Source organism: Punica granatum, chromosome 3 (assembly GCF_007655135.1).
Source record: "Punica granatum isolate Tunisia-2019 chromosome 3, ASM765513v2, whole genome shotgun sequence".
Taxonomy (NCBI): Eukaryota; Viridiplantae; Streptophyta; class Magnoliopsida; order Myrtales; family Lythraceae; genus Punica; species Punica granatum.
Window position 1 is genome coordinate 23,620,828 of NC_045129.1, and position 12,988 is coordinate 23,633,815.

A 12,988-nucleotide genomic window follows, 5' to 3' on the forward strand; every position below is an offset into this window, starting at 1 on the left:
GAAGTATCCCTTTTGGTCCCAGCGACTGCCCCGACGTCTTTCCTTAGACGCTTGTTCTTTCGCTTTGGATGTTTGAGAGAAACCGTGCAAGTGCACAGACCTGTCACAAATAGCAACAGAGTTAAGAGGTGGGGATTTTGAAACGGTAAGTGAGGGGTCGGAGCCTGTGAAAGTTGTGAATTACTAGGCTGAAACCCATAGAAAGCAGTAAAGCGCTAGGCCGAAGCCCGTGGAAATCAGTAAAGCGCTAGACCGAAGCCCATGGAAAGCAGTAAAGTGCTAGGCCAAAGCTTTCCACGTGGAAAGCAGTAAAGTGCTAGGCCGAAACCCGTGGAAAGCAGTAAGACGCTAGGTCGAAGCCCGTGGAAAGTAATAAAATGCTAGGCCGAAGCCCGTGAAAAGTAGTAAAGGGCTAAGCCGAAGCCCGTAGAAAGCAGTAAAATGCTAAAGTGTAGGGAGTGCAGGAGTGAGAATCCATGTTAGGCGGTAATCGTGGGGTGTTGGAAGAGGCGATTTGCGTGATGCCGAGTCTCGATCATGCTTGGGTGACGTAGAACGTCAATTGTCGCGTGATGGGGAAGTCGCGAGGCGGTGACGTCGGGTGACCCTTAGAGGACCTCCCCCTGCTTGGTTTGAGATGGCGATCTGTCACGTGAGGCAATCGTGAATCCGCCCCGGAGGAGATGCCCCTCAGGGTTCTGAGCCGTACCTGCGCGCAGAAGATACAGTAGCTAACGGAGGATATTAGTCGTACGAAACCACTGAAATTGCGACGTGTATGAGAGATCTATGTAAAGATGTATTAGGGATTCCAATAGAGTGACCATTTGAGGGTGGCCGTGTCCCTGAAAAAGAAAGGCTTTTGGTGGAACGGGTATAACTTGTGGAACGTATGCATAGGCAAAGGGAGGAATCTTTTAGGATCCTCTAAATCAAGGATACGATGGTTCGACCCCATTTCGAGGTGAGTCTTGAGCCCGGAGAGTCGAAGAGAGTTTGCTTGTATCGAAGACTGCCGAACCACAACTCATTGTAGCTTCACGAGGAGTGCCGCTTTTTCTTTCGTGGTCGAGCCGACAATTCCCGCTAATTTTTTTTCCCTAGGCCGGGAAGTGAGTGACGGCCTAGCGGGGTATTCTGTTTTGACATTTCTCCCACGAAGCTCTCGGTCCAACTAATTTTTGCCTAGACCGCCCTTTGCTGGTTTTCAGCCTAGCGAGGGTACGTTTTATGCTCTCCTTTTGCCACGGCTCCCCTTTGCGGGATCCTAAGCCGTGCCCCTCTTTCCCTAACTTTTGCCCAAGCCGCCTCAAGGAGGTTTTCGACCTAGTAGGAATTTTTTTTTTCTCTCAAGGATGTTTCGGGGTGAGGAAGACTGACGGGAATAGACGCAAGTGTGATGAGCATTGGGAACGTTGCAATCGAACGGATTCGAAGCCCAAAGACTGAAGGACAAGTATTTTGTTTGTGACCCATAGTGGCGAGGAGGAGGAAGAAACTGTGAGGCGCTGAGGAGCGATCAAGGATAATACTTCTTAATAGTGTTGGCATTGACCGGGAGTGCGTTTTCCGTTCCGTCCATGTCGCTTAAGATGATTGCTCCTCCAGAGAAGGTCTCCCTGACAACGAAAGGCCCTCGTATTTGTACGAGAACATTTCTCGAGAGTCAGGCACGATGTGTAGAACCTTCCGTAGGACAAGGTCGCCGGGCTTGAATTCACAATGGCGGACCCTCGTATTGAATGCTCGAGCCATCCTTTGTTGATAACACTGTCCATGGCATAGTGCTTTCAGTCTCCTCCCGTCGATGAGATTGAGCTGCTCGTAGCGCTGTTTTGCCCATTCTGTTTCTTCAAGTTCGGTCTCGGCAAGGATCCTCATGGAGGGGATTTCTACCTCAATTGGGAGGACTGCCTCTGTGCCGTAGACTAAAGAATACGGGGTTGCCCCGGTCGAAGTACATATGGATGTTCGGTATGCTAAGAGTTTATAGGGGAGCATGTCGTGCCAATCCTTATAGTTCACCGTCATTTTTTCGATAATCCTCTTGACGTTCTTGTTCGCCGCTTCCATTGCACCGTTCATTTGGGGACGATACGGCGTGGAGTTGCGATGTTGAATTTTGAATTGTGCACAGAGCTCGTCGATTATCTTATTGTTCAAATTCTTGGCGTTGTCCATGATGATTGTCGCGTGGACTCCGTAGCGAGCAATGATGTCACGCTTGATGAAACGTGCCACGGCCTTTGCAGTGACCGAAGCGAGCGTGATGGCCTCGATCCATTTAGTAAAGTAGTCGATCGCCACTAGGATAAATAGATGCCCGTTGGATGCTTTGGGTTAATAGGACCAATCACATCGATGCCCCACATTGAGAAAGGCCATGCGGCCGTCATTGGATGCAGCTCATTTAATCTGACTCGCGTAGACCTGACACAAGTGATAGTGTCTGACATGCTTGACGCAGTCGGTCTCCATGGTAGACCAATAATATCCCAAGCGCATGAGCTTCTTGGCAAGCATGAGCCCGTTCATGTGAGGGCCCGCAACTTCCCCCGTGCACCTTCTCCATGAGACGTCGTGCCTCGTGTATGTCAATGCACCTAAGCAATGTAGCGTCGAAGGATCGCCGAAAGAGTGTTTCGCCGCTTAGGAAGTAGTGCACTGCGAATCATCTGAGCGTCTTTCGGTCGCGACGGTCGGCGAATGGAGGGTATTGACCCGTTTGCAAGAAGTCCTTGATGTCCTCGTACCACGGCTTAGCGTCGGTTGCTTCGATTGCGTCGTAATAGGCCGGACCTTTGATAATCTCGATCTCGAGGGGCTCGATGAGGTTCCCCTTTGTGATGCTCGCCATGGATGCAAGTGTTGCGAGCGCGTCTACGAATTGGTTCTTCATGCGCGGAGTATAGGTGAATGAGATCTTCTCGAAGTTTTTTGCCAACTCCTAGAGATACTCATGGTACGAGACTAACTTTGCGTCCTTTGTCTTCCATTGCCCCAGCGTTTGGAAAATTGTGAGCATGGAGTCACCGAACACTTCCAACTCCTTCACCTTGAAGTCAACTGCTGCTTGTAGGCTGAGGATGCACGCCTCATACTCGGCCACGTTATTGGTGCAGGAGAAGTCAACTTTCGCAGCAACCGGATAATGGCGCCCGTCTGGGAATATCAGCACTGCGCCGACTCCGGACCTTGCGGAATTGACCGCCCCGTCGAAGTACATCTTCCATGTTGGCTTATCCTCCTCATCGTCTATTTGGAGAATCCCTCCGTCCAGGAAGTCGGAATTAATCGGTGTGTCATCCTCAATTGGGAATTCCGCTAGGTGGTCGGCGATTGCTTGCCCTTTGACTGATGTGCGAGACATGTACTCGATGTCATACTCTGTCAGTTGGCAGCGCCATTGTGTGATGTTCCTCACGGAGGACGGGCTACCGAGCAAATATCGTCGGGGATCTGCTTTTGACAGCAAGCAAATTGTGTGATAGAGCGTGTACTGTCGGAGCCTTTGCATGACCCATACCAACGCACATCACATCTTCTCGATCTCCGGATAATTGGATTCCCCTTCAATAAACTTCTTGCTTAGGTAATATATTGCCCTTTCTGTGTGTGTTGACTCGTCTTCTTGTCCCAACATACATCCTAAAAACTGCCGGCGCACTGTTAGGTAAAGGATGAGGGGGCGATCTAGTGTAGGCGGGACCAACACAGGCGGCTGAACTAGATATGCCTTGATGGTGTCGAAAGCCTTCTGACATTCCTCGTCCCACTCGATTGCTGCATTCTTGCTGAGCAAGCGGAAGAGTGGTAGGCATTTGTCTGTCAGGTTTGCGATAAAGCACGCAATATAGTTCAGTCGTCCTACGAAACCTCGTACTTCGCGGACCGATGATGGAGGAGATAGCTCCCTAATTGTCTTGACTTTGTCCGGATCAACCTCGATACCGCGCTTGCTAACCACGAATCCTAGCAGCTTCCCCGACCGGGCGCCAAACATGCACTTTGCCGTATTGAGTCGGAGCTTGTACTTTTTTAAGCGGTCGAAAAGACGCTTCAGGTTGACGAAGTGATCTTCTCCTTCTTCAGATTTGGCAATCATGTCGTCGACATAGACCTCGACTTCCTTGTGCATCGTGTCATGAAACAGCATGACCATAGCCCTCCGATAAGTTGCCCCGGCGTTTTTGAGGCCGAAAGGCATGACGCGGTAGCAGAAGGTCCCCCATATCGCGATGAACGTCGTCTTGATTTTGTTCTCTTCGACCATCCGGATTTAATTGTATTCGGAGAAGCCATCCATGAAGGAGAACTGGGCGTGGCATGCCGTATCGTCGACCAAGACATCGATGTGGGGCAGAGGGAAATTATCCTTAGGGCTGGCCTTGTTGAGGTCTTGATAGTCGACGCAGACTCGAACTCTTTCGTCCTTCTTTTCCACAGGCACAATATTTGCCACCCACTCGGAATAGTTACAGACTTCGAGGAATCCCGCGTTGATCTGCTTGACAACCTCCTCTTTGATGCGGAGAAGAAGGCTGGCTCGTTGTCGCCGTAACTGCTGCCACTTGGGCGGGAACTTCTCAGTGTCGAGTGGAAGAAAGTGCTTGACTATTGAAGGGTCCAAACTTGGCATATCGGCATAGGACCAGGCAAAATCCTCTTGGTATTCTCTTAGAAAGTCAATCATCCGGGTTCGTTGTGCGGGGTCAAGGCCCGTTGTCAGCACCCTATTTTGGCCCACCGGCTTCCCACATGAGAATCCCCGACCAAAGCCCGGGTTACTATTCATCACCCAACAATTGGAGGCAAACATACGAGCATGGAGCCATGAATGACCAGAGAAAGCAGGGTCTACTAGGAGAGCACGAGAGAGCAATCAGAAAGGCAAACAGACGACAAGTCCCGAAATAACAGGAGCTGGCACTACGGCACTATTCATCACCGAATCACTGAAGCACCGAAAGGTGCCCAATATGAGGCTCTAAAAATCCCTCCCAGTGCCAAAGTGACCAACAACACGTCCGGGCGCGTTCCGGAGGCATCCTACTTAAGCCGGAACACCCCCGATCTCTCACGGACGCCTTTTCTAACAGGGCTCCCGGGGCCCGATCCATTGATGAATAAACGGCTTCCCGAAACGGGCCTACAGGCACTCAGGGACCACCGGGGTCATGGAGCAACCTTCAGATGACCTTTCGGAACTCTACAGGGGTTCCTGAGGGACGTTTTAGTGGTTGCAAATGCCTCCCGGCGAATCTTCAGGACACGTTCATGGAGAACAGAGATCACAGCGATCCCCGAACACCTCAAGACGTTCGGGAAACACTGAAAAAGCCCCGGCCACAAGTCCCTAGGTCTCCCCCGGGGCAACGGTCTTCGGTCGGGGATGACGAGCCAACGATCCCTCGCGAGGTAAAAGGGTCACCGAAACAAACATTAAGATGCACAAAGAGCAATCGGGGAATGGGGACTCTCAACTCCACTCTGGATGTCCGAACAGGGCAAAACCGACTCTCGAGACGCCAAGCCGCCCGAACATTCGTTCACGTGGCATATGGCGATATTGGGTTCACTCAAATCCTCTTCGTGCGAGCGTTCCAAATCTATTAATTAATTGGACACCGGAGATCGGACGCGCGTTCAATCGAGTCTCGAGCTTTTCCCGGCTTTTCTCTTAGTCGAATGGGACCCACAGCTCAGCCAAGCCAAGCCACCAAGCCACGGCTCAACCCCAAGCCGCGGCTCAAACCCATGGCTCCGATTTGATAGCCCTAAGCCACGGCTCAACCCCTATGGCCGGCAGCTCAATCCCTCCAAGCTCCCCCCACCACAAATTCAAATTTCCCTCTTACATCTATCACTTCCTATCACACCCATCAACTCCCATCAACCTTCCACTCACAAACCCCACCCTAATCACCCTTGATATTTTCGGCAGCCCATGCTTAGGGCCTCTAACCGCGATTAACTTCATCAAAGCACACCATTAAGCTAGCCTATAAGTTCCCATCCATCATTAACCCTAATCACTTCTTCCACTTCACTCTCTCTCAAGCCAATCTCTCTCCAAAAACCTCTTAAACTCCAGCCACTTCCCACGCCTTCGTCCAGCCCGTGCCAAGGCCAAAATCATCGAAAAACCACTCGGTATTCTGGTAACCACCCGATCCGACTTAAACCAAAAATCACCAAACTCCCTAGCCTACATATTTCCCACCCCCTAAGTCCATTTTCGGGCTTAGATTTTCCATTTGAGGCCCCCAACATCACGATCCAGCCACAAGAGCAATCAGGTCCCGAGAACCCCCGCCGGGTGCACCTAGCTCCCTAGACGTGCCATTTCCCTCCACGACCTTGGCAAGTCATGCCATCACGTTCGAAGGGTTCCTCACAACTCCCACTCTCCCCCGTGAAGAGGTGGCCACGGTCCGAGAGCTGATCCACCGTGCACAACCTCCCTTCCACTTGTTTCTCCTTTACATGGGTTAATATTTCTTTACTGAACTTTCTCTCACGGTTTCAAGCTTGTCCAGGGCTTGGCACGTTCGAGACTATTCACGGACATCTAGATCCGTCTCTTAGGAGTCCAACGAGCCAGATCTTGCATCGTGCCGTGGCCGGAGCTAGCGTGCTGACCCCGTTCTTCCCAAGTTGCCGCGGCTGCCTCCTCTCGGGTTCCTCAACCCGTAACGCCTAAGCCGAGTCTTGCGACTCCCACGGCCGCTTCCCCGACTTTTTTCCTCGTGCAACGAGGCTAGGTAACATCCCTCTACAACTTAGAGAAGATAGGATCTTTAATCTTTGCTTGTATGAAGTGTTTATACGGTTTAGAGAACTCGAATGCACGAAAGTTTACATTTTTTCATTTAGATCCGTGCACCCCATGCAATCCATGCACATACGTTCCTCATAACTCGTTTATATGCCATATGGATGTATATATCATGAAGGGAAATGGCTTGAGTCGAGGAAGGAGAGACCCCAAGTCACGGCCGAACCATGGGGACCCGCGGTTTAGCCCCAAGGGAGGGACCCGTGACCCCCTTTGGTTCCTCCGAGGCTAGGGTGGCCTCCTCTTTCCCGAAACTAGTCGGTTCCCACGTTTTGCCGTTGTTTATCACGTATGATATATTAGCATGGCAGGAAAGGGCTTAGATCGGGATTGGAGAACCCCCCCCCTTGTCTCGTGTGAGCCATGGGGACTCACGGCCACTCTTGAGGAGATGTGGCCGAGAGTCCCCTTGGACCACACGAGTCCAAGGAGGTTTATCTCTTTCCGAAACGAGTCGGTTCCCGTGTCTTTTCGTTCCATTATCACATGAGCCGATGCCGTCTTCGGTTACTCCTATAAATGCCTTGTTTGTGCGTGTAGGTGTGTCCTTTTGCGCATTTATGATCGTGACTATATTGATTTGGTTGAAGCTTGCATTGTTACCGTATTTGATATATTATGCATGCAAGAAATAATTAGAATCGACGTGGGAGATTACCCGTAACTCGAGGTGGGTCGAGGAGACCGCTCGGCTCGTCCCTTTGGGAATTGGCCGAGTGCTCCCGGACCCCTCCTGAGTCTAGAGTGATCTCCTTAGTCGTTTCGGAATCGTTCCTTGGAATTGAGTGCATTGATGTTCGTATTTTATCATTGGCTACGTGAGGACCACATGATAGATGCGTTGGTTTTGGACCATTACCCATTAAATCCATAATACCTATAATATAAGATCGCCATCACCGAATAATTTCACAAATGAGATAAACGGGACGTGTCATTCGATTAATTAAATCACTCGGACCAAATAATTGGATGAATCGATTGCTAATTCGTAAGCGCATTGATGGTTCACGGAACAGCGGAAATGCCATTTTCTCTAAAAGCTCACAATTTCAAAGCACCGAGACGTGTAACACAAACATAATCGGTGTCTAGTGAGCACTCGCGTACTATGACTCGAGTCCGGGCCCAATTTGAGGCGGCTTGAGTCGAGACGCGCGAGTCCTTTTTAGACCTCTTCGTGTCACGCGATCTTTAATTTACATGTGAACTACACACGTTTTATTATCCGAGGGCAGAATCGTCATACCGAGATTCACCGAGGGCGAGAAAGGGCAACCCGTTCGGGTGCGAGTTTCATTCGCACGGCCCATTCCGTTCACTTTCGGTGTTTCTATCTTCCTATCGTAGATTCGGTGGTGAACATTTTATTTTAGTTACAAAATACGAAGAACCGGATTAATCATGCACTCGACTTAAACGAACATTAGATAATGGGTAGGTGGAATATTAGATTCCAATCTAGAGTCAAAATACGAGTTTGGCTAATTCGGTGAAATCGCAGTGTCACCTCACTGAATAAGAATCTTAAAACAAATTCACACACGTAATCGGCTTAGAACCATATTCTAGCCCACCATCTATGTTTGCCTAGGATAGACGCATTGTTTGTTAATCAACCCCGGTTAATAACTGATTAAATCACGTACACTCGACCTAATACACCATTTGTCTGTATTCGCTTCTATTTGTCAGTTGTTGTCTGTTTTTCGTTAGTTTTATCATTTTTCTTTTGTATTCCACTTATCTTTGCTAATTTGTCGCGGTTTGGGCCCGAACCCATAGATTACGTGTTGCACGGGGTCCAACGCCCCGAACCATCGAACACGAGGTCCAACGCCTCCTAATTCACTGAGCGCGTGCAACTCGAGTGCGGAATGAGATCTAGCCTCGATTCACCGTCATACTCCAAATATGGCCTATGTGGAAGGCAATTTGGATTGGATGCGTGAAACGGGTTTAGATATCACCCGGGAGCTCGATCGGTCCAACGGTTACAATGGGAATCAACCGGTTCTCCTGCAAACCGTTGGAACGATCGGACCCGACCCCCGGCTCCTTGAGCCCGCGTTGCCTTAATTTACTTATCGGTTATTCAAAACACACGGAGAGGTGGAGTGGAATATTGGCCTAATACAAACCGATCGGGATCCATTCACCTATTCAACTATACTTTGTAATTATTCGAGAGAACATTGCGAGGATTTTATTTGTACATTCACTCATTCATTTGTAAGGATCCCCGATCGGCAAGCGAGAGGTCTGAGTGTCGAACCGGTCAAGTCGGTCCATTGTTACCAAGAGATGAGTAAGCTCGAACACTCGTGGTCTCGGTTCGCGCAGGGAATCGACCACCACGGTTCGATGAACTGTAACGCTAAGATAGTGAACCGATTCCTCGACGCACAAGCCTACTCATCTTTCGGATTATCGGCCCAACTTGATCAATTCATCGATTTTACAGTGTCAAAACGAGCGAATCAAGTGCAACCCTAAATCACGCGGTAAATAAATAAAACGGCAAGCTTAGCAAACTAGAGTACCGAAAGGGCGTGCGGGATATAGGCCCGCAAGTAATAGAACCCTCGAATTCAGAATTTCCGGTTCCGTACGACCATTGCCTTAGTATTTAGGTGTACCTCATACCCCTAGACCCGAGTGACTCAACGGCCCTCGACCTACGGGTCGTAAACAGTGAGTGGTGACTCCTTCTCACGTGCGTCCGTCTCGCGTCCCCGGGAAAGTGGATACTCCCAAGCCGCGTTGCGTAGGCTATGCGCATGCGTGCCCCGACGAGATGAAATTCGGGTGCGCACAGCTTGGCGACTCCGCTAGGGACACTTAGAGGGTTCGGGCTCGATTCTGTTTGCTTGCTTGCATGTTTATTTACCGCTTTCCGTACATTTATTTTTAAGCACATTTATTTCTTGCATTTGCATCGCATCATTCTAGCAGGTTCTTAGGTACCTTGTCCGAAATTCCACGGGCGCCAAGATAGGAAGCTAGGTTAGTCAGAGGTTCCGAGTAAGGGAACGGATCGAGTCGGCTATGCCACCGAACTGGCCCCCAAAGATCCTCGCTCGATTTCAAGGAATTCACACCCTTGTATCGGGAGCCCCCATCCCTAGTTAGCGGTTCTCCCAGTAGCACCGAAAACCATGCATACACAGGGACTGTCATGCTGAACCAATCTTTGCCTCCATGCCGTCAACCGCCCAAAAGTCGAGTCTTTGAGTCGGCCCATAGTTATTCTTTAGGACGGGCATTTTGTATTTTTCTGTAAGAAAGAGCGATGTATTCTGTAAAGAACGTGATTATAGCTTATCTTTTCCGCACTGCATGCATTATTTTAGAAAAAACTTAGGGCATTACATTGATTTGATTCTTAAGGCGTTAAGCCAACATCTCCTCCATCTAGGTAAGGATGGACCGTCCGGCTCCCAGTCTCAGGCTCGAAGCGATCGCACCACCGAGACAAGATATCATGCGCATTTGGAGGACTCTCCGACCAGTGGATCACACCTACATTCAGGGGCATCACCGGAGATATGGTCATGATCACGGAAACTCCGGCGGATTGGATCTTCTTGAGGACCGCCATGGAGTTTTGGGACCCCGAACATGCAGTATTCAACTTTCAGGAGACGGAGTTGGCGCCCACAATCGAAGAGTACATGGCGCTCATCCAGAAGTCCACGCCCACAACCCAAGGCATCTTTGTGCCCAACCCGTTCGCGACCATTCGGAGTCAGCTCTCCAACCTCCTCGGCATACCCACCCTAGAAATCCACCAAGAGCTTCATCAAGGATGGGACCACGGCATCAGGATCGCATGGCTCTCCGATTGGACGCTCCTCCGCTCATTGACACCTTCGACGGCATCCTATCAGCGCGACGTGTGTCACGGATTCCTGCTCTTGGTCTTCGGCACTCTCTTGTTCCCATACTCGCCGAACCTCATTGACGGGGCTATAGCCCAAATCGTCCTCCAAGCAGTGGGAGGCCATAGTTACGTGGAGGCTTTGTTAGCCGAGACCGTTCGGTCTCTAGACTATGTTAGAGAGGTTCGGCGCGGCAGGATGAGAGGATCCCCGCACCTACTACAGATTTGGCTTCTCGCGCACATCCGCCCCTTTTGCTCGTCACATCCTTTCTCCTATATCACTGACGAGCGTTCGCTGATCGAGCGCCTAGTACCGGTCATCCCACCTCCCGAGCACAGCTTCTCGGAATGGAGGCACTTTTGGCGCGAATTCACTCCCGCACGGTTCTTATGGGTCACTCGATGGAATCCCGGCGGCCCCATGATCACGGGATGTCCCGAAATTGTGAGAGCCCCTCTTCTTAGCCACTTGGGGAGCACGCTCGTATTCCCCGGCCGGGTAATAAGACAACTCGGCAGCTTACAGGACATTCCCGCCGAGGCAGACCGCCTACCCTACCGCATCCAATGGGCCGACTCTACATCCACGGCCCCCGCAAGATTCCTACAGATTCGGGAGATCCACCGCCAATGGGACGCTAGCACCATACAGCGTCTGTACTTCCCTGAGCACCCCACCGACGAAGAGCGCGCATTCTCCGCCACATCAGCATACGTGGCTCGGTTCTTTTCGCAGGGATCGACATCGTCGCAACGGTCCCAGGACATCCCGACTCCCCGAGCTGCACCTGCCCCCTCTCTCGAAGCCGAAAGCTCCACCCAAGCGGCTATGCGCGCAGAGCTATGGGCCATCAGGGAAGAACGAGATAGGCTTCGTTACGAGCTCGCCGACTCTCGCGCGGAGGTCGCGGACTACAGGGAGCTCCAGACGGAGTTAGCTCGAGCACGCGCCCGAGTCACGCACTTAAACAGGGAGATGGCCCGTTTGACCGCGAGGTTGGACCGAGTGCATGCAAGGGCGCGCGAGATCTCTCACCCCTAGGATTAGTGCACGCTCTCGTTTTTGCCCTCGCTTGGACCCACTCCGCTCTCAACCGGCCACCAAGCGCAAAGGGATGTCGGCTTTACGTTTATGTTCCTTTTCTTTCGTGCGATGTATTTTGTAAAACTATGGAACTCGAATCAAACCAGTGTAATGACATTAGCGTTTTGAAAACTCATGCATCTCATACATCTTGTCCCTTTATTTATTCCGTACTTATCATTTCAAAATGTCGACGTTGCCCTTATACACTCTTGGAATCTAGGTGATCGCTGTGCGCACCCGAATTTTATCTCGTCGGGGCACGCATGCGCGAAGCCTATGCAACGCGCCTTGGGAGTGTCCACCTTCCCGGGGACGCGCGACGGACGTACGTGAGAAGGAGTCGCCACTTGCCATTTTACGAATCGAAGGTCGAGGGCCGGCAAGTTACCCGGGTCTAGGGGTATGAGGTACACCTAAATGCTAAGGCAATGGTCATGTGGAACCGAAAATTCTGAGTTCGGGGGTTCTATTACGTCCGGGCCTATATCCCGCACGCCCTTTCAGTACTCTAGTTTGCTAAGCTTGCCGTTTTATCTTATTGACCGCGTGATTTAGGGTTGCACTTGACTCGCCCGTTTTGACACCGTAAAGCCGGTGAATCAATCGAGTTGGGCCAAGGATCCGAAAGATGAGTAGACTTGTGTGTCGAGGAATCGGTTCACTATCTTATCGTTACAGTTCATCGAACCGTGATGGTCGATTCCCTGCGCGAACCGAGACCACGAGTATTCGAGCTTACTCATCTCTTGATGACAATAGACCAACTTGACCGGTTCGACACTCGGACCTCTCGCTCACCGATCGGGGATCCTTACAAATGAATGAGTAGATGTACAAATAAGATCCTCACAATGTACACTCGAATAATTAAAGAATACAACTGAATAAAGTAAATGGATCCCGATCGGTTTGCATTGGGCCAATATTACGCTCCGGCTCACCGTGTGTTTTGAATGACCGATAAATAAATTAAGGCAACGCGGGCTCAAAGAGCCGGGGGTCGGGTCCGATCGATCCAACGGTTTTCGGGAGAACCGGTCGGTTCTCACTATATCCGATAGACCGATCGAGCTCCCGGATGATATCTAAACCCGTTTCACACGCTCAATCCAAATCCGCCTTCCACATAGGCCGCATTCGAGGTGTAACGGTGAATCGAGGCTAGATCCCATTCCGCACT

At 50.7% G+C, this 12,988-nt stretch overlaps 1 protein-coding gene across 1 annotated transcript; it reads right to left on the minus strand.

The window, feature by feature from the left end:
• Positions 1–2,671: 2,671 nt before the first annotated feature.
• LOC116200467 lies at positions 2,672–3,370 on the minus strand. The gene is made up of 2 exons (XM_031531315.1): positions 3,056–3,370; positions 2,672–2,947 (listed from the first exon to the last, which is right to left on the minus strand). Exons 1-2 carry the CDS (start codon positions 3,368–3,370, stop codon positions 2,672–2,674), a joined length of 591 nt encoding a protein of 196 aa, XP_031387175.1.
• Between the last annotated feature and the right edge of the window lie 9,618 nt (positions 3,371–12,988).